At 38.1% G+C, this 21,183-nt stretch overlaps 1 protein-coding gene across 6 annotated transcripts in view; it reads left to right on the top strand.

Annotated features, from left to right (window-relative positions):
• MCF2L (MCF.2 cell line derived transforming sequence like) overlaps positions 1-21,183 on the top strand; it is a 132,021-nt gene that overhangs the window by 77,730 nt on the left and 33,108 nt on the right. For all 6 annotated transcript variants that reach the window (XM_070751145.1, XM_070751146.1, XM_070751147.1 and 3 more), the window contains 8 exons: positions 986-1,069; positions 4,841-4,955; positions 6,663-6,753; positions 13,369-13,488; positions 17,033-17,149; positions 17,523-17,672; positions 19,051-19,175; positions 19,826-19,940. In XM_070751145.1, coding sequence (XP_070607246.1) covers positions 986-1,069; positions 4,841-4,955; positions 6,663-6,753; positions 13,369-13,488; positions 17,033-17,149; positions 17,523-17,672; positions 19,051-19,175; positions 19,826-19,940 — 917 coding nt within the window. The remainder of the gene's footprint in view (positions 1-985; positions 1,070-4,840; positions 4,956-6,662; positions 6,754-13,368; positions 13,489-17,032; positions 17,150-17,522; positions 17,673-19,050; positions 19,176-19,825; positions 19,941-21,183) is intronic.

Below are 21,183 nucleotides of genomic sequence, written 5' to 3'. Positions count from 1 at the left end.
TCCAATAAATAAATAAATCCTTTTCCTTGCAAACCTTGTGACAATCTTTAAATCTGAGGGCCAGCTGGCCTCGTTATCCTTCCAGAAGAGCCCCTGAGAGCCCTCAGGGAACAACACAGGCAGTGAGAAGGAGAGCTAGGAAATTTAACTAATCTCCCCCCTCCCTTCGCACAGCCCACTCAACCAGAAGTGCAGCTACTTCAACAGCATGGGCGACACAGGCGTCTCTTGAGGAAGTTTGTAGACAAGTTTCCTGGGCTTGACACCTCGCCAACTCATAGTCCCTTCTGTATTAGATATTCCACTTGGGTATGTCCCATTCATAGCTGCTATACCATCAGGAGGGAGAAGGGGTGTTGGCCTCTTCTACGATGGTGGATATAGCAGCCAGACCCTCCCGATTCATTATTGTTAGGTTGGCATCGGTACTTGTCATTAAGGTTGACAACTGTAATGCGATGGAGTTTGCCACTGTTCCTTCGTACAAACTGGAGTAGGCAGGAGCAACAATAACATCATCGAAAGCTTTGGCAAGACTCAGTCCAATCATTGAGCTGACAGAATTAACCCATTCATGGCTGCTATATCCACCATCATAGAAGAGGCGTTTCAGGAAAGACCAATGCCCTTTTGCTCATGGAATTCATTTTTTAACATGTGTTCTGTGATTTTATGACATCTCATTTTAGAACCCTCTGCTAACTTCTGATTCTAATATTGAGCATTAGATTCCTTACAATACTGTGACATTACTGTATGTTGTTGATAGTTGCATTTTAATATTTCCCACTTTAATACTATATATATATATATATATACCTTTGATTGTATGAAAGGATTTAACCTGATATTGAGCACTGTTGTGAAATCATAAAGCACTTTAGTAAAATAAATAAATAAATATGAACTTTTACTCAAAAGTTCTAAAATTACTCAATCCCAAATTTCCAGGAAATTGATTTTGGGGTGTTATGTTTGGTTTTAGATGAAATCATGCATCAGGATATTGTTCCCCTCCCTGCTGAAGATATTGAAGATGAATTAAGAAAAAAGTTTGCATATCTTTCAGGTAAGAATTAGAAAAATTCTACTAGACTGAACTGCTAATAAGATCATCTCTTTTCCTAATAATCATCTTATTTGCTTAATTTCCTTTGATAAAATGTATACAGATAAATTTAACTCTCAACCATCTTGGCTGGAGAATAGGAAAGTGCTTTGAGGAATCCCAAACTGCCACCTTATTTAGATGGAGAATCTTTGGGACCAGGAATAAGATGCATATATAACCACTTTGTCTTATGAGGTTACAGTTGTTCTTTTGCTTATGAAACCAAGACCTCAACAGCATCACTTTATCAACCAGTGATCAAAATATACCCACTGTTAATGTCAGCATGGAGAGGCAGTTTTGTCGAATGGCTACGTCATCAGGCTAGGAACCAGGATATCACATGTTCCAGTCCTGCCTTAGGCATGGAGCCAAGCTAATGACCTTGGACCAGTCAGTCTCTCTCAGCCCTAGGAATTGGGCAATGACAAACTATTTCTGAAAAACATTGCCAAGAAAAATGCAGCAACTAGTGCAAATAATCACCAGAAGCCAAAAAGTGGTTTGAAGGTAGACACACACAATTTTAACATACCGACAGCGGCAGGCCACCATTCCCAGCGCTACTGGGAATACACAAAAGCCGAATCTCATGCGAGGACATGCGCGTGAGAGAGATTTCCAGTTTTTTTCTTCTGCATATGCACAAGCTGCTGCTTGTATGCCACCCGCTCCACCATGCTGCTCGCGGTGACTCCACTACGGTGGGAGCGGCAGCTCTGCTGTGAGCGGCCCGCTCCTCTGCGCTGCTTACAGCAACTCTGCCACAAGCAGCCTGCCTGCTCTGCCACGAGCGGCCCGTCCACTCGCCCATCCTACCGCTCCACCCCAAGTGGCCTGCCTGCCACCCACTCCACCATGCTGCCACCCACTGTGCTGTGAGCGGCCCTCCCAGCCTTTACTTTTTGCCTTGCTCCAGTGCTTGCGTGATCTCTTTCAGGGGCTCTAAGAAGATGGCCCATGGTACGGGAAGCAAGCAGGGTGGCCTTGAGCTCCGGCCGTGCAGCCTGCTCTGCGCTCTCCCATGCCACAGGCATTTCTTGGTGCAGTGATGGTGCCCTGAGCAAGTCGTGGCCTTTGGGAGCACAGTGCTGCTCCCAAAAGCCACGACTCACTCAGGGTGCCATTGCCATGTGCGCCAAGAGATTCCTGCGGCTCAGGAGACCAGAAAGCAGGCCACATGGCTGGAGTTCTGGCAGGTCACTGTTGCTTCTGGCCCCAGCTGCCACTCTAGGCGCTGCAGCGAGATTCAGCTGCTGTGCATGTGCAACAGCAGAAATCTCACATGAACATCCTTCCAGCAGTGCAATTTGGTTGGAAATTGCCAAAAAAATTTCTTCCCACATGTGCAGAAGCAAAGAAAACTGGTAATTTTTACTGGAATTGTGCACACAGCTCCATTTCTATTATCTGAGCAGTGTTTCCCCCCGACCCCACCACCCATCCCTGCATACTGATGATGCCTAATCCATGCTGATGGATGGTCTAAAATGTTGAACAGGAAAATGAAGAACATTGAAATCTGAGGCAATTCACAAACCAGAGTTTTGAGCTGGACCTCTTCCTTAAAATAAATAAATACTTTATTTACTTTAAATACTTTATTATCATTATATGTATATAGGACAATATATTTATTTTTATTTATTTATTGGATTTGTATGCCGCCCCTCTCCATAGACTTGGGGCGGCTAACAACAGTAATAAAGATAGCATATAACAATCCAATATTAAAACAGTTTAAAACCCTTATTATAAAACCAAACATATATACAGACATACCATGCATAAAATTGTAAAGGCCTAGGGGGAAAGAGTATCTCAGTTCCCCCATGCCTGGCGGCAGAGGTGAGTTTTAAGGAGTTTACGAAAGGCAAGGTGGGTGGGGGCAGTTCTAATCTCAGGGGGGAGTTGGTTCCAGAGGGCCGGGGCCGCCACAGAGAAGGCTGTTCCCCTGGGTCCCGCCAAGCGACATTGTTTAGTTGACGGGACCCGGAGAAGACCCACTCTGTGGGACCTAACTGGTCGCTGGAATTCGTGCGGCAGATGGCGGTCCCTGAGATAATCTGGTCCAGTGCCATGAAGGGCTTTATAGGTCATAACCAACACTTTGAATTGTGTCCGGAAACTGATACCCATACAACATCTTGTCAATACTGAGTGCCATTGGCCAAGAAAAAAACAGAACTAGTGCAACACTGTGTCTCCCATTCCCAAACCCTGTAATCAGTTCAGAAGGATTCCATGAAAGCTGCTGAGAGGTCAGGAAGAACTGGACACTTGCATTATCCCATACTGGTTTTGCTGGATTCCTGTGGCAATAATCCACCTTCACTGTTCATCATACCATAATATCCAGCTCTGTCTTTTTTTAAATATTTCTCTTGTTTGTTTACTCTGTACACCTTTAATTATGGATATATTTATCCCATTTATTATCTGGAGTGCTATGAAATTTGATGATAATCCTATTCCTTTGTCTCTAGGAAGTTTAATGTTAAAAGAAATTCCACTTGCCTTTTCTTAGGACCAACTATGCTCACTTTGGATTCCATTTAATACCTGGTCTTATCTTCTTTCTTTCCTTTCCTTTTAAAGTTCTTTTTAAATTTTCAATCAGTACTTCTTTGGTTATGTTCTTCTCTAGTGCACTTGGTGGCTTTTTTTTTTTTGTTTCTAGTGGTTTCTCTCTCTTTGATTTCAACAGTATTTATCAGCTGAGTATTTTGCCATCCGATTAAACTTTGAGCTCCAAGTCTTCCTTAAGAGTCCTTCCGAGCCCTTTCACAAGACATCCTTCTGCTTTTAATCATCCTTTTCCCTTCAGGAATAGAAGTAGCATAAAAGCATCCGGAAAAACTAGGGGAGGTGTTAAAGTACAACTTGTTATGGTGGCTGTTTTAATGGAATGTATGTATCAACTGCACTTCTGTTGCTAACTAAAGCTTGTTGCATTGCTAAAATAAGTTAAAAACAATCACAGTAATGAAAATAATTTAAAAATAATAAATTTTAAAAGAAACCTATATTGAAATGAAATGCTGCAAACTAAAACCAATTAAAATCTAAGGTTTGTAAAGTTTGAACAATTTGAAAAGTCTTTACCTTACAAAGCTCAAAGATGTGCATTTTTAAAATGCTAGGGGTATTGAAACATTTGCAAGGAAATGAGCAAGCTTAGTGAGTAACAAGGACCACTGGTTTCAACCCTGAGCTACAAACATTCTCTTTGACTGATAAAATACTTTTTATATCTTCTATTTCTCTACTATCCCAAACAGGAGAAAAACACGTAGCAGGCCAGAGATTTGCAAACACCGATATTGGAGAGAGACATATTGTCTTCCTACTTTATAATATAATATTCCACTCTTTCAGTACAGATATACAGCCTGGTCTGAATTGGAATGCAGTGTTTTGAGACTATATTTTGTCAAGTATCTTGCACAAATCAAATCCATAAGCATTTCTCATGAGTGAGTTAATTTTTGGGGCAGTGAGGCAAAACGACTCTAATTTTGCACAAAAAAAAATCAATTATATAACTTGTGTCTTGGTCTTCATTTTGTATCTGCAACACTAGTTTTGATTTTGATGGAGTTGTCACTACAGGATGGATGGAGTTGTCACTACAAGCAATCAATAACAGCCAATTCATCTATTTTCATATTAGTCCATTTAAATAACATGATGAGATTTATTTTGGGAATGAAATTCTTTTCTTTCTAGGCGGACGAGGAAGAGATGGCTGTCCTGTCATCACTTTTCCTGAATTCTCTACATTTAGTGAAATTCCAGAAAAAGAATTTCAAAATGTTTTGACATACCTCACAAATATTCCCAGGTAAGGTTCCCAGCTACAATTGAGCAATGTATACAACCTACCAAAAAATTTTTGATTCATAGAATGCAGAATCTTGTAACATTTTTAGCTAGGAAATATAAGGCAGAGGGGATTTTTAATGGAGGGTAGATAATTATCTAACATTTTTCAATCTAAAACAGAGCATATTATTTTTCCAAAGAAATTGAAAGTACGAGTTAGATTGGTTCATCTTACGAACTTTTCACCTTACGAACCTCGTCCTGGAACCAATTAATTTCGTAAGATGAGGTATTACTGTATTTAAATGATCCCTATAGCTAGTAATGTTTCTTTTAAAGTCTGTTCCATTTTGCTACTTTCTACCCATGATGCCAATTTTAACTCAGTTGAGATTGGGCATGAGAGTCACAGTCTTGGTATGAATAGAAACTTTTTGTTTTAATTTTTAAATATATTTTTCATTTTCCTACATTATTTTGGCATTTTGGACCTGTTTACGAGGGCATAAACTCCCTATCCCTCAATTAAGTGATGGTATTTTTCTTCCTTATCGCTGAGATTCCTTTTCAGTGTCTTAGTTCCTTCTTCCAATAAAGAAAAGACATTGCAACTCTTTTTCATACACAATCTGCTCAGCATACACAATAATTAGACATTCAAGTCATTTTGGTTTATGCTTGCCTATCATTTCTATTGCAAATGACTGGCAATCAACTTTTCACATTACATGATGGGTTTGTATCTTCAAGCAGAAACAAGAATGTGTCTTTTTGCACTCTCCAATTGCAGTACATATAGCTGAACAGAGCAAAAGAAGGAAATATCTTACTGCCTCTTTCCTTCAGTGTCTTTCAGTTGTAGGATCTCATGGGTCTTTCTTCCTTAACTCAGTTCCTGTTTATGAATTTCTGTTTATGTTCACGTGATCTTTTAAAGATTGGGGCTAGCAATGTCAGATTTCGTAGCTAGAACCAGGAATATAGAACCTAGAAACTTATGTTTCATAACATGAAAGTTACATTACTCTCCATATAAAATTATATATTAGTGACAAAGAACACTTAAGGAAAAATAGTTTTTATTCTGGAGTGGACATTATTGATAGTTGTCTAAAGGATGGATTGTCACTGTATAGGAAAAACAGCCACTGAGTTAAAAAGAGTTATATGTGTATAAAGCAGTGGTTCTCAACCTGGGGGTTGTGACCCCCTTGGGGATCAAATGGCCATTTCATGGGGATCGGCTGGGACCCTGGGAAATGACAAATTTCTCCTGGCTTCTATTATGGCATCTTGGAACATATTTTTACAATCCGACCAATCAGGCATTTACAGTGGGGGCGTCTCTCTGACCTTCCTGCCAATTAGCTCAAAGCTCTGTTGGGAGAATTGGTGCTAGACTTATGGTTGGGGGTTCACCACAACACGAGGAACTGTATTAAGGGGTCGTGGTCTTAGAAAGGTTGAGAACCACCGGTATAAAGAAACATATCAGATTAATAAACCCCCTGGTCTTCAGGGAAAAGGGCAAGGAATGTTTTGAGCAGCTGAACTTGCATGTAATGTTTGTTGACTCTGTTTTAATGAGAATTATTACTATTTCTTCTTCTATCTATTTATCAGTATACATAGGTAAATAGACTGGTTTATAATAGGGCATTCTTGCTATTAGATCTGACGAATGGATTCTTTTTTATTTCATCTTCCGCCTCCTTTTCCAACTCAGTTCACAAGATGCTGGAATTGGATTTATCCTTGTCATAGACCGCAGGCAAGATAAATGGACATCAGTGCGCACTTCTATAATGAGAATTGCGGTGAGTTGCTGTGCAGCTAATGCTTTTTTTTTCCTTGACAAATCTATGTGAATTGAGTAACATGTTTATCTTCTAGAGCAGTGATTTTCAACCTTTTTTGAGCCACGGCACATTTTTTACATTTACAAAACCATGGGGCACATTTGGGGGGGGGGCTAAAAAAATATTGGACAAAAAATTCTCTCTCTTCCTCCCTTTTGCTCTATTTCTGTCTCCCTCTTTCTCTCCCTTCCTCTTTTTTCTCTCTCTCCATCCCTCTTTCTTTCTCTCTTCCTTCTTTCCTCTTTTTTGCATAATTTTGCAAAATTATCTGCTTCTCAAACAAATGTTGCTTATTTCAGAAGCAGAAGTCATCTGCAGTAATATAAAAGTTGCTTTAATAAAATTTGAACTTTGTAGAAATTGCTGCATTATATTTAGAAATTCAATTTTATCATATCAACTATATCAATATTGTGTTTTTGTTGATTATAAAAGTACATACAAATTATGGAACTTTTACTGATATTCTGTTTATGTTCATTGCGGAAACTTGCTTTTTAATCAAATATCGGTCCATGATAAACTAAGAATTAAAACTTAAAAACATTTTTTAAGATGCTTGTTGTGTTCACCAACAAAGATTTGCATTTGCTTTTGTTTATGATGAAGAATATAAAAATTTTTGATGGAGTTATAATCAATTCTTAAATTACCACTAAAACTGATAGTACTTTATGTTTCTATAATGTAAAAACAATAAAAACAGTCTTCTAGTACTGTACTAGTCATGTGTTATCTTTTTTAATATGGGTTTATGGTTACCTTATGTTGTGGTTGGCTCTGGCCCAGCCCCAAGGAATGTGGAGGTGGATGTGGGGGAAACATCCACATGCCACAGGTCTATTTTGCTCCCGATAGAATCTCCTGACGAAGGCTCCTCTGATGAAGGAAGCGTGAGTGGCAGGGAAGGGGGGAGTTTGGCAGAAAGCCCAGGAGGAGATCAATCATCCTTATCATCCCTGGATTCTGAACAAGAACTTACGACAGATCCATGCATACGTAGAGTGATGCATAGGAGAGAACAACTGAAGGATTATTACAGGAAATAAGTGAGGCCACCTGTGCTTGGGTGGGGCTGCTATAATTAGTGCTACAGATAAAAAGAACAGCGTGCTGGTTTAGCCTTGTGGAAGTTTATCTGATTCATAGTTCGTCAAGATCGTGGTTTTGCTCTTTCCCTGTTCAAGACTGTGTGTTGACTTTCTGGACTTTGGAATTTGGACTCAATTTCCCAGTTACTGGGTGAGAAATTGGATTGCATTTAACCTGTGCCTTTGTGTACCAGAAAATCCCTTTGACATTTAAAAAGGGAGTTTTTCTGCTTTTCTGTTGATAAAGAGTTTTTGTTTTCCTTCTATCCTGTGGTGTGTGTCTTTCTGGACTAATTACCCTGTAATTACGGGCAGTTGGGACACGCCGGCAGAACACCTTGGAGGGAGGTCTTATTAGAACTGAAAAATATTGTATTAAATCAATATGCATTTATACATGGTTAGATTTGTTACTTCTGGAAAATGAGAATCAAAGATAAAATTGCTGATTGTATTATCAAGGCAACATCTTAGTTTTAGGCTCTCAATGGATTAGAGATAAACATATTTTTCCCATTTAAATAGCCCCATCATTTATATAGTAAACTTTTTGAGTTGTTAAGTTTTCCATTTAAGTATCTCATAATTACATACAGAAAAAATATTAAATCTAGACCTAGTAATTGTTTACTTAAAGGCAACAAGGGCAGGTCTTTCAGAAATTTGAAGGAGATTTAAGGAATGATATCCAGAAAATGCTGTCCATTTTCTAAAATCAAGATTTTTATTATTTCTATGGTACAAGAACACTGGAGTTAGTTGCAAAGTTATTTTTACTAGAACCTCATAAAGATTTTTTTAAAAAGTTAATAACATTAACATTTCCAAGTTTAGCAATGTTGACCTAGTTCAGGTATAGTCCACATCTTCATCTCTCAACTTAAACTTAGTGATGACCCTTTAATGGGGAAAAAGAGGACAGATTAAAAATTGATGGCATTCTGATGCCTATATACTGAGACACGATTCTCTCTCTTCTCTTAAGCAGTTAGGTCCATCAGTTGTCTGTTTGACATGAGCTTTGCTATAGTTTAGCCAACAAGATAGTTGCTATTCTGGGAGATTAGTTAATTGATTGTAGGTTGACAATTAGTTAATTGATTGTAGGTTGACGCTTGCCTCATTCTTCAAATTGGCAGGGAAGAACAGTTCTTATACCACAGATTAATAACTGTTCATCCCTTTTTGGATGCAGAATAAGTTTTCCACTTTTTAATTATAACCAATGGACAATTTCCCTCATAATCCCATTTTATGATGTAGCAATTAGGGTGTGAACAGAATAAAGTTACCTATCAGTGCAATATCATTCTTTGTGATCCTATTTTAATCTATGCTCACAGCCATTTCAGGCATCAGAGGTAAAGACATCAAGATTAGTACAAACCATGAAGGATCAAACCATTGTCATTTAAATCATGGTTTTGAATAATTCTTGATGTATGGCAATAATAGCTTGTCTGATTCACCTGGTATAGCGTTTATTATTATTTCAATCAGAAGAAGGAGAAAGGAAGTTATATGGAAAAATGAGAGGAAAAGTGAACCAGTCACACATTCCTAAACTGCAGACCATAAACATAAACCTTTTGAACAACTCTGAGCAACTTACAGTAAGGGGTTGTATTATTATACATTCCACCCCTAAAAGAACCTAATAATAAAGACTCTAATGATAAAACCATTAATGCCAACCTCTTTAGCACATTCTTTGGCTCAGTCTTTGTAAACAGCAACAACTCATGCCCAATATTCCCTAGTCGTCCCACAAATAATTACAATGATCTAAAACATACCAATTTTACAGAAGATAACATTGAAAAGGTGCTACACAGTCTAAAACAATCTCTATCTATTGGACTTGATAGACTATGTGCCTATTTCTTTAAAAAGCTTTCCACTACCTTAGCAGAATTTCTAAACATAATATTTGAAAAACCTTTCAGGACCAGCTCTTTACCCAACCTATGGTCACTAGCCACAATAATCGCTACCTTCAGAAAGGGAGACCCCATCTAGTTGAAAATTACAGACCAATCTCTTTATGTTACGTCACCTGTAAAGTCATGGAATCAATCATTAACTAATCCATTACCTTCCATTTAGAGACAAACAGCCTACTCTCTAAGAAACAAGTTGGATTCAGAAAAAAAAAACCCTATAATCTGCATACAGTGCAAAAACATATGGACTACACAACTCGATCAGGGCAAAGCAATAGATGTAATTTACATGGACTTCTGTAAAGTCTTTGATTCAGTGGTACACAACAAACTACTTCTAAAACTAAAATCTGATGGCATTTCTGGGCCCCTGCATAAATGGATAACTGCGTTCCTCTCAAACAGGCAACAAATGGTCAAAATAGAACTTATCAAATCCTGTACCTGTTAACAGCTGTGTCCCCCAAGGCAGTGTTTTGCAACCAACACTTTTTATAATTTACATAAATGACCTTTGTGATCATATTAAAAGCAATTGCGTTCTCTTCACTGATAATGGAAAACTATTCACCATCACCACCAATACTGCTACCCTTCAAAAAGACCTTGACTATGTGTCAGAATGATCAAACAACTGGCAGCTTCAAATCTCAATCGATAAATGCTCTTACATATTGGCAAAAAAAATCAAAACATAAAATACAAGTTGGATGGACATTTATTTATTTTATTTATTTGTTTTGTCAAGTACATATTGGTGATATACAAAGATATAATAATATTTATATACATGATACTAGTAAAAGAGAAACAGGGCAGGGGACGGAAGGCACTCTGGTACACTTATGCACGCCGCTTAAGATGATAATCTTGTAGATGATCTTCACTCTGTTAAGGACCTTAGAGTACTAATCTCTAATGACCTAAGTGCCAGAGCCCACTGTAACAACATTGCCAAAAAGGCATTAGGAGTTGTAAACCGAATCTTGGATAGCTTCTTCTTTGGTAATATTGCACTTTTAATTAGAGCATACAAAACATTTGCTATATCAATTCTCAAATATAGCTCATCTGTCTGGAACCTGCACTACATAACAGACATTAATACAATTGAAAGAATCCAGAAGTACTTCACAAGATGAATCTTCCACTCCTCATGTAACAAATTACAGTACTCCTCCAGACTTCAAGCACTATGTTTAGAAAATTTACAATTGTGTCGCCTCCAAACTGATTTAAGCGTTGTTCATAAAATCCTGTTAGCGACTACTTCACCTTTAACAATAACAACACAAGAGCACATAATAGATACGATCAGGGCCCACGCCGAATTTTAAGTTAGCATTTGTGCACTTGATGATTTGTTTGTCTTTTGCGGTTTTTTAGATTCATGAGAGTTGGCAACTATTTTTAAAAATTGGTTTTGAGCTATCGGTCAAAGTTAGGTAAAGATGAACTATAGTTCATTTGTTTCTAAAGCTTTAGGGAGGAAGAGATTGGCTATGGTGAAGTAACAACTTGAAATATAGCTTGATCATCATTGAATGAGCTAGCTGTGAAGAAAACAGAATCTATATCCTTCCAGGTGGCAAAGTTTATTCATTTCAGAACCCTTTGGCTCATTATTAGCTTGTAGATAATGTGACAAGTTTCAGGGCATGTCAGTGAAATATAGTATGAATTTTTACATATACAGTGATCCCTCGATTTTCGCGATCTCGATCTTCGCGAAACGCTATATCGCGATTTTTCCCACCCGATGACGTCACTCTCTTCCTTTCTCATCTTTCTTTCTCTCTCTCTTTCTCTATCTTGCTTCTTCCTCTCTCACACTCTCTTCCTCCCTCTCTCATCTCTTTCTTTCCTTCTCTCTCTTTCTCTATCTCTCCCCCTCTTGCTCTCGAGCGGCGGGCGGCGGGCGGGCGAGCGGCAGGCGGGCAGCAGCGAGGAGCCGAAGATCGGGGTTTCCCCTTTGCGTGGGCGGCGGGGAAACCCCGATCTTCGGCTCCTCGCTGCTGCGGGCTGCCGAGCAGATCAGCTGCTGGGCGGCCAAAGAAACCTTCCCTGGGTCTTCCCCGCCACCCACGCAAACTCCACCATCTGCGCTTGCGCGGCCATGGAAAAAGGGCATGCATGCGCAGATGGTGTTTTTACTTCCGCACCACTATATCGTGAAAAATCGAGTATCGCGAGGGGTCTTGGAATGTAACCCTCGCGATACTCGAGGGATCACTGTATTCTAGAATATTTGTAAAAATATATTCTAGAATTATTTATAAAAATAGAAAATAAAGTCTGAAGCTGTCAGAGATTAAAGTGTAGCTACTTCTGCATAATGTCTATTGAAAATACATTGTTTCTCAGAACATCTGGATTTCTTCAGTAAATATGAAATAAAGTTTCATTAAAACCTAAATAAAATTGCAAATTAATGGAGGTTTTTTTTAGGTCTAGAATGAGTCACAGTCACTTTCTTCTTCTGCATTTTTTCCATTCAGGTTTTGTTATTATTTTTAGTTCCTCATAGAAAGCCAACACAGGGACACATATCTCAAATGCCACACATCTTATCTAACATATACTTTTGAGGACCCGGATTGTGGGGGCAATAGCCTAGTTCTGTTTTAAAAAGTGCTATTGCTAACATGTTGTAAGCCGCCCTGAGTCTAAGGAGAAGGGCGGCATAAAAATCGAATGAATGAATGAATGAATGAATGAATGAATGAATGAATAAATAAATATAATGAAGCATTTCCCTTTTCTGATTATAACCAAAATATCCAACTGTAGGGATGATTCTATAAGATTAACCTGTTCTATTAAGCAGAGAAAACTTTTTTGTTTATTTGTTTCTAAATGTAACTCAAATGTATTTTACTTATAATAAAAATTCCATTGAGGAAAAAAGTATGTGTGATTTTCCCCCCCTCAGGCTAAGAATCTTTTGAAGGCAGAGATGGATGGAACTATGATATATATACAGCTTAGCTTATGGGAAGCAACATGTTATTCTCTATAAAATGCCCATTCTTAAGTAAAAGATGATGCCGGGGGGGGGGGGGAGAGAATTGTGCATTTTTCAAGTATACCATCACTTTATGATTCTTTATGTTATTTCATAGAGTCGAAGTTTATATAAATATATCATCAATTAAATAATACAGTAGCTCAGTTTAGGCAGCACATCAAATCATACTTTTAGGAAAGTTTATTTAAGATTTGATGCAATTACTTAATTAAAAATTACATTAGATCTTCCAAGATCTAATGTAATTAGATCTTGGAAGAACATAGATCTTGGAAGCCATAAATGACAATTTGGTATAATATCTAAATTGGCAAACTATAATTATATCCATTTCCATTACTCCATAGAAATTAAACCATAGTTTGCTTAGAACCTTTGAAGTTCAAAATGTAGTCCAGTTTAATCTGTAGTTAATACAGAATAAGTAAAACGTAATTTGTAAACTGATCTGTTGATTCTATTTAATCTGATAATATGTTAAATATGACAATTCTCTTTCACCATTTTGCAGACATCATTTCCAGGAAATCTGCAACTCGTTCTGGTTCTCCGTCCAACTGGATTCTTTCATAGAACTCTCTTTGACATTGCCTTTAGATATCATGGAAATGACTATAAAATAAAGCTTCCGGTTAGTGTTTAATCTTTTTATTTTGTAATTTGTAATTTACTTTTGTGCACAGGGTAGAGATGATAAGTACATTGAAATAGTAAATAGTATGTCTTTAATATAACCTTTCTTACACTTTTTTCTGCAGAGGCAAAGCCCTGATTTTAGCCTATGCTTTTTTGCATATTTTAAAAATAATTTAAATATTTTCACTATCAGATATGAAAAGGTACTAATTACAATTCATTAAATAATATTTATTATGGTGAGCACATTATATCATTTTTTGAAATGCGTAAATGAGGTCTATTGTAGATGTTCTTCTATAAAAGTACATGTTTAAAAAAACGATTTAATAAAAGTACCTTGGATATTGTGAGTGAAAGAATAATGCATTTATCTGCTGCTCATTAAAGAACTGACTTTTTCAGGCTTTAAAAAGCTAAAAATTATTTTAAAAGGTTAAAAATTATTTGATATTAATTTCAGTGTTAGTTAAAGGACTCTTTAAAGCAGCTACAGGTTTATCTGTATTCACGCTGCCATGAGCTACTTTTTGAATAATAGAGAAAATGCTGTCTTTACATGAGGTCAAAAGAACTTCCAAAATATTTTCAAGCCATACTCCGCTAATATTTATTTGACATAATTATTTGCTTAAAAAAAACAATGTGGGGAAAAGTCACCCAAACTCACACATACACCTTATATGCTAATAGGCAGGGACCTTTCTAGGATTAGTCCAAATAATGCACATTTGTGCACAAACATCTGAGTATTGTTCTACTGTTCCCATTATTTGTACTCATTTCTTATGCATATACTTTACCTGTTTATACTTATATATTTATATTCTATGTTCATACTTACAATTGTTTTCTCATACATGCTTGACAAAATAAATACCGTATTTTTCAGAGTATAAGACATATCTCCGAGACTGTCTTCTGCCGCACAAATCCCAGTGGCCGATAAGGTCCCACAGAGTTGGCCTTCTCTGGGTCCCGTCGACTAAACAATGTCATCTGGCGGGCCGCAAGGAAAGATCCTTCTCTGTGGCGGCCCTGGCCCTCTGGAATCAACTCCCCCCAGATATCAGAACTGCCCCCACCCTCCTTGTCTTTCGTAAATTGCTTAAGACCCACCTGTATCGCCAGGCATGGGGGAATTGAGATATCTCCCCCAGGCTTATATAGTTTTATGTATGGTATGTTTGTGTTGTATGGTTTTAAATGACAGGATTTTTAGATGTTTTTTAATTAATAGATTTGTTACATTGTCATATTGTTATTATTATTATTGTGAGCCGCCTACAAATATAAATAATAATAATAATAATAATAATTATTATTATTATTATTATTATTATTATACCTTTTTACCCCCTAAAAGAGGGTGAAAACATGGGTGTGTCTTATACACCGAATGTAGCTCCACCCAGCCACCCCACTCTTTTGTCTCTGCCTGCCAGCAATTTACCTCCTTGCAGCAAACAGCAGCAGAGCCTTCTTAGCACAAGCCATTGATTATCTGCCTCCCGACACTCAGCTGATTGATTGAAGTTGCCGGCAAGCCCAACTGCTAAAATGAAAGTGAAACTAAAACTGCACAGAAGCAAATTGCTGCAGGAAGAGGCAAAGGCTGAAACTGGCTGTTTGTTTTTTGTTGCAAGGAAGTAAGTCAATAACTAATAAATGCATATAGTATGTTCAAATTATTAGACTTATTTTTTAAAGATTGCTTTATTATTGTTCTAGGCAACTTAACAAAATGAAGAAGCTTTTTAAAATAAATGCCTAACCTGAAGAGGCCCAGTCCTATTGTATCTTCTTTTAAATAGCAGAGAATACAGTGATCCCTCGATTTTCGCGATCTCGATCTTCGCGAAATGCTATATCGCGATTTTTCAAAAAATATTAATTAAAAATATTTTCCCACCCGATGATGTCACTCTCTTCCTTTCTCATCTTTCTTTCTCTCTCTCTTTCTCTATCTTGCTTCTTCCTCTCTCACACTCTCTTCCTCCCTCTCTCATCTCTTTCTTTCCTTCTCTCTCTTTCTCTATCTCTCCCCCTCTTGCTCTCGAGCGGCGGGCGGCGGGCGAGCGGCGGGCGGGCAGCAGTGAGGAGCCGAAGATCGGGGTTTCCCCTTTGCGTGGGCGGCGGGGAAGACCCAGGGAAGGTTCCTTCGGCCGCCCAGCCGCTGATCTGCTCGGCAGCGCCGCAGCAGCGAGGAGCCGAAGATGGGGTTTCCCCTTTGCATGGGCGGCGGGGAAACCCCGATCTTCGGCTCCTCGCTGCTGCGGCGCTGCCGAGCAGATCAGCTGCTGGGCGGCCGAAGGAACCTTCCCTGGGTCTTCCCCGCTGCCCACGCAAAGGGGAAACCCCGATCTTCGGCTCCTCGCTGCTGCGGCGCTGTCGAGCAGATCAGCTGCTGGGCGGCGGAAGGAACCTTCCCTGGGTCTTCCCAGGTGCGGAAGTAAAAACACCATCTGCGCATGCGCGGCCATGGAAAACAGGGCGCGCATGCGCAGATGGTGTTTTTACTTCCGCACCACTATATCGTGAAAAATCAATTATCGCGAGGGGTCTTGGAACGGAACCCTCGCGATAATCGAGGGATCACTGTACTTCCAAAAATCCACATCAGTTTTAAAGATCTGTAAAAGTATAATCTGAAATGTCCTGTTTTAGTATTAAGTATTAGTATTAAGATAAGGCAGCTAAGTTAAACCCTGACTTAGTCATGTTTGGAGTAGATCTATTGAAATAATTGGGAGGAGTTAGTGTGATTACATTTAAGAAAACTTTCTGGGATTAATATAGTGCCATAATGTACATTTCTCCAATTCTTTGCTATTTCTATGAGTCAGGCACACATGCACAGAAAACACAGCAAACAGTGTATATCTTCTGTGCTGTTTTCTGTTTGGCAAATTGCTGGGAGACAGAGGCCTTTTTTCCTTGTTTTCTTCCCCAAAACTAAGATGCGTTTTATACTCTGAAAAATACGGTAAATAAATAAATTTTTAGAGCTGTTCTTCAAGCAGTTTAAGTGCTATTATATTGGATTATAAGGCTTCATAAATCATTCAGAAAGGCTCCATCTGATTGCTTAGGAGCAGAAACGGAGCATTTGTCTGCTTTTCTTTAAAATGGCCTTGTCTTTTTCCAGGATTATATTACTGTCCTCTAAAGCTGCCACATAAGCCTAGGAAACGAAGTGGCTGCTTTAAAGACTTGCAAACAAAATTTTACTTTTGTTAATGCTCCAAATAACCCCTTTTCAATCAAATCTAAAGTATTGAGCCCTATTAGATAAGAATGAGAACTTCTGCAATTTTATATGGCTTTTATATTTCAAATGTTTCCTAGCTACTAAGATTACTGCCTTGATTGAAGGAGATACTTTATATGCTGGTATGAGAGTGACTTATCTGATAAATCATGTTTCATTGAATATTATTATTTAGTTTCATGACTACAAATTTGCCAAAACTACCAAAGCAAAAATCCAAAAATCATGTTAATTAAATTCACTTGATGTTTTGATTTCTGTCTTATAGATCATAATGCTGAGCTCACTAACAGAATTAAATAACTATATTGATACAGCTCAACTAACTGAAGATCTTGGGGGTTGTCTAGATTATTGCCATAATAGGTGGCTTACACAGCGCATTGTGAGTTTTTTTCAGTCTTTCTATTTTATACCCTGTTAATAGATACAAATTGAATATAGAATATACATAGCTTGAGATTGAACTGAAAGTGAACTGTGGAGTCTACAGATTGAACCAAGGAGAAAATTACAATCTTGTCAAAACTGGCAGAGCAAGTTACTGTATATAAATGAGTAAACCCCATTCTCACTTGCATGGTTGATGCTACCTAGTTGGATAATAAAATGTCTGCAAATAAACAAATTTAGAGACCACTAGAGACCCTCAGAGATAATTTTATTTATACATATAGAAATACATTTATATTTAAAGCAAATTGTATAAAGACATGTCTTCTGTGTCTAATGTGTGTCATGTATTTGTAATTCATAAGGCTATAGACAACTTTGCTCAAATAGTTAAGCAGATACCTCAAACACTTCAATCCTTTGGGAATGAGCTTGCAGAAGAAGAACTACCAAATGATGCTCAGGCCACCAGCTACCTCCTAGCAACACATACAGAAAAGAGAGACAAAATGAAGGTATGTTAGAGCAATTGTTAGATAAGATGATTTTATTGAATTACCCCACTAACTGATACTTAGGAATTTTTTTTCTTTGCAATTTTTTGTTTGAATGTTGTATTGTAGCCTCCCTTTGAAACAGTGCCAGCAAATTTTATGGTCCTTCACATTTTCCATGGATCTAAAGTTTTAAAGTATTTATATTGCTAAAATAGTAAATAAACTATAAAGGTTATAAATATAGCAAAGCAATTTCAGTGACATTATTTTTATCTATAACAAATGGATTGTTTAATGCTTATTTTGGCCTTATAATGTTAGAATAAGATTTTTGGGTTTGTGCACACATGCACACACAATTAGGATTTGTAATTTTTGGTTGTACAGTGATACCTTGTCTTACAAACTTAATTGGTTCCGGGACGAGGTTCTTAAGGTGAAAAGTTTGTAAGACAAAACAATGTTTCCCATAGGAATCAATGGAAAAGTGATTAATGCGTGCAAGCCCCAAATTCACCCCTTTTGCCAGCCGAAGCACCCGTTTTTGTGCTGCTGGGATTCCCTTGAGGCTCCCCTCCATGGGAAACCCCACCTTTGGACTTCTGTGTTTTTGCGATGCTGCAGGGGAATCCCAGCATCGCAAAAACGAACGCTTTGCTGGCAACGGAAGTCCGGAGGTGGGGTTTCCCAACGAAGAGCATCAGTAAAATCGCAGCATTGCAAAAACACCGAAGTCCTCGAAACCCCACCTCTGGACCTCTATGTTTTTGCGATGCTGCAATTTCACTGAGGCTCCCCTCGCTGGGAAATCCCACCTCCAGACTTCCGTTGCCAGCGAAGCGCCCATTTTTGCGCTGCTGTGATTCCCCTGCAGCATCACAAAAACACAGAAGTCTGGAGGTGGCGTTTCCTATGGAGGGGAGCCTTAGGGGAATCCCAGCAGTGCAAAAACGGGTGCTTCGCTGGCAACGGAAGTCCGGAGGCGGGGCATCCCAGCGGTGGCGGTGGGTTTGTAAGGTGAAAATAGTTTGTAAGAAGAGGCAAAAAATCTTAAACCCCGGGTTTGTATCTCGAAAAGTTTGTATGACGAGGCGTTTGTAAGACGAGGTATCACTGTATTTGTTTTATTTATTTTTAATTTTTTTATCTCACCTCTAAATTTTACATGTATTCGGAGCAGTATAATGCACAGGTGCTGGCTTTCTATCAGTGTAAAAATCAAACTGTTGCTCAACTATGTTAAAAAAAAAAAAAGATAACACAGATGAATTTGCCCAATACCACAGGTTACCCATCCATAGCTCATACTGTATGGTTTCAAGATCCTGGGAGGGCATTTCCAATTTGAATTCTCATGAAACAGAGCCTAAGTATACACCCTTCAACTTTTCTCTAGGAAAATTTGAAAATAGCATTAAGGCAAGGTGATGATATTCTCCAAGGTATTCGAAAACCGGTCCTTGAAAACCCAGAGTACAAACTAAATCCGGATCAAATAGAAAATCAAATTACTGTGGAAAGGTGAGATGCATCTAGTATTTTCGTATAGTTTCACTGTATTCCTACATTCTGTTTCTAAAATCTTTGTGACAGTAAGATTTTAATACTTTTGTGAAGGTCCAATATGGAAAACAAATAGCAAATAGCAAATTATGTTATCTCTGTCAGCAAAAGAATGAAAATTATTTTGCTGAGAGACTTATCGGCCAAAATACAGGGCTATAGTTACATTGTTCCTTAAAAAAAGTAAACCATCTGGCAAAACAAAGCAAAGCTACTGATAAAAATTAGCATTTGACCTAATGTTCAAAAGGAACCCTGTAAATTTTAGAAACCTCATGCCTTCCCAAGCAAATTAAATACATCCATTATTTGTATGTTCCTATTGTATATATATTTCAAGCCCCTCTACCCCTCAGGTTTCTAGCAATCTGGCATCTGTCTTCCTGCCACAAACTCACCTTTATCCCATCAATCTACCTTTCTCACCAATCTTTCCATTACATTAGATTTTCATTTGATAATTAATATATTTATCAATGCTGTGAGGGGTTTTTTTTCCCTAACAGTTTCATATCCTTTCCTTTCTTGGGATTTCTCATTCCCCTTACCCCATCTTCAGTTAGGGAATTCTTGATATAAAACTTCTTTATTTGTCTTTTTCTTTTAAGGCTTTTAGCTCAACTGGATGAAACAGAAGCAGCTTTTGATGACTTTTGGTTTAAACACCAACAGAAGCTTGAACAATGCTTACAACTTAGGCATTTTGAACTGGATTTCAAAGAGGTATATGATATGTTGGTCTAATTAAAACAATTTTATATATGTTGTGAGCCCTCGGAGAGGGATGGCATACAAATCCAACAAATAATAAATAAATTCTGGATTAGCAGTATTTTTACTTGCAGCAATTTTCCTAAAATGTCATTCATTCTGCACTAGACAATACATTTCATCAAAGATATTTTTGATCCATTGTATGATTACCATTGTATGGTAATAATTTACATACAATATGCATAACACAGTAATTAAAATGTTGAAGTGATAAAATGAAATTAACATAGATAATAATTACAATTTATCAATATCAACTTACTTGATGTGCCTTAATGTTGTGGTTTACTCTGGCCCAGCTCCTGCCCCAAGGAATGTGGAGGTGGATGCAGGGGAAACATCAACATGTCATAGGCCTGTTTTATTGCCGACAGAGTCAGATAGTGCAGTTTCCTCGGACGAAGAAGAAGGTGGGGGAGACTTGGAAGAGGCGGTCTTGGCACATAGCCCAGGAAGCCAATCTCCATTATCTTCGGTTGATTCGGATGAGGAAGTGTTAGACCCACGCAGGCGCAGACTTAAGCATAGAAGAGACCAATTGAAAAAATATTACAGGAGATAAGAGAGGCCACCTGTGTTTGGGTGGGGCTCCAGTAATTACAGCTGCTGATATAAATAGCAGCATGTTGGCTTGGCTGTTGTTGAAGATTATCTGATCGTTGTTTCTTCAGGACCGTGCCTTGCTGTTTCCAGACTTTGTTTATTGATTTTTCACAACTTTGAAACCAAAGCAGAGCAAAGTGTGGAAGAAGGAGGCTGTGACGTTCCTTCACAGCTGCCAACTAAGTACTTAATGACTGATTAAGGGGATTGTACAGACTACCAGGTTGTTTTGGGACAAGTGCTCTTTGCAATACAAAAAGGGTGCTTTGTTTCTTTTGAATTTTTGTGATAAAGAACATTGTTTTTGAACTTTCAAGTATGTGTGTGTGTCTGAAATTTGTACCCTTGAATTTTCGGGAGACTCATACCATAGAGCCCAGCAGAACACTTAATAATTTAAAAACTTGTCTAGTTTAATAAAAAGAAGGACTGGGTGATATGATAGCAGTGTTCCAAGAAGAGGGTGTCAACCTATTATCCAAAGCAAAGGAAGCAATGGATGGAAACTAATCAAAGAGCGAATCAACCTAGAATTAAGAAGAAATTTCCTGACAGTTAGAACAATTAATCAGTTAAATGACTTGCATCC

This window comes from Erythrolamprus reginae, chromosome 4 (assembly GCF_031021105.1).
Source record: "Erythrolamprus reginae isolate rEryReg1 chromosome 4, rEryReg1.hap1, whole genome shotgun sequence".
Lineage (NCBI taxonomy): Eukaryota > Metazoa > Chordata > Lepidosauria > Squamata > Dipsadidae > Erythrolamprus > Erythrolamprus reginae.
The sequence above is the reverse complement of the archived record's forward strand: the minus strand, read 5'-3'. Positions and strand labels throughout refer to the sequence as shown.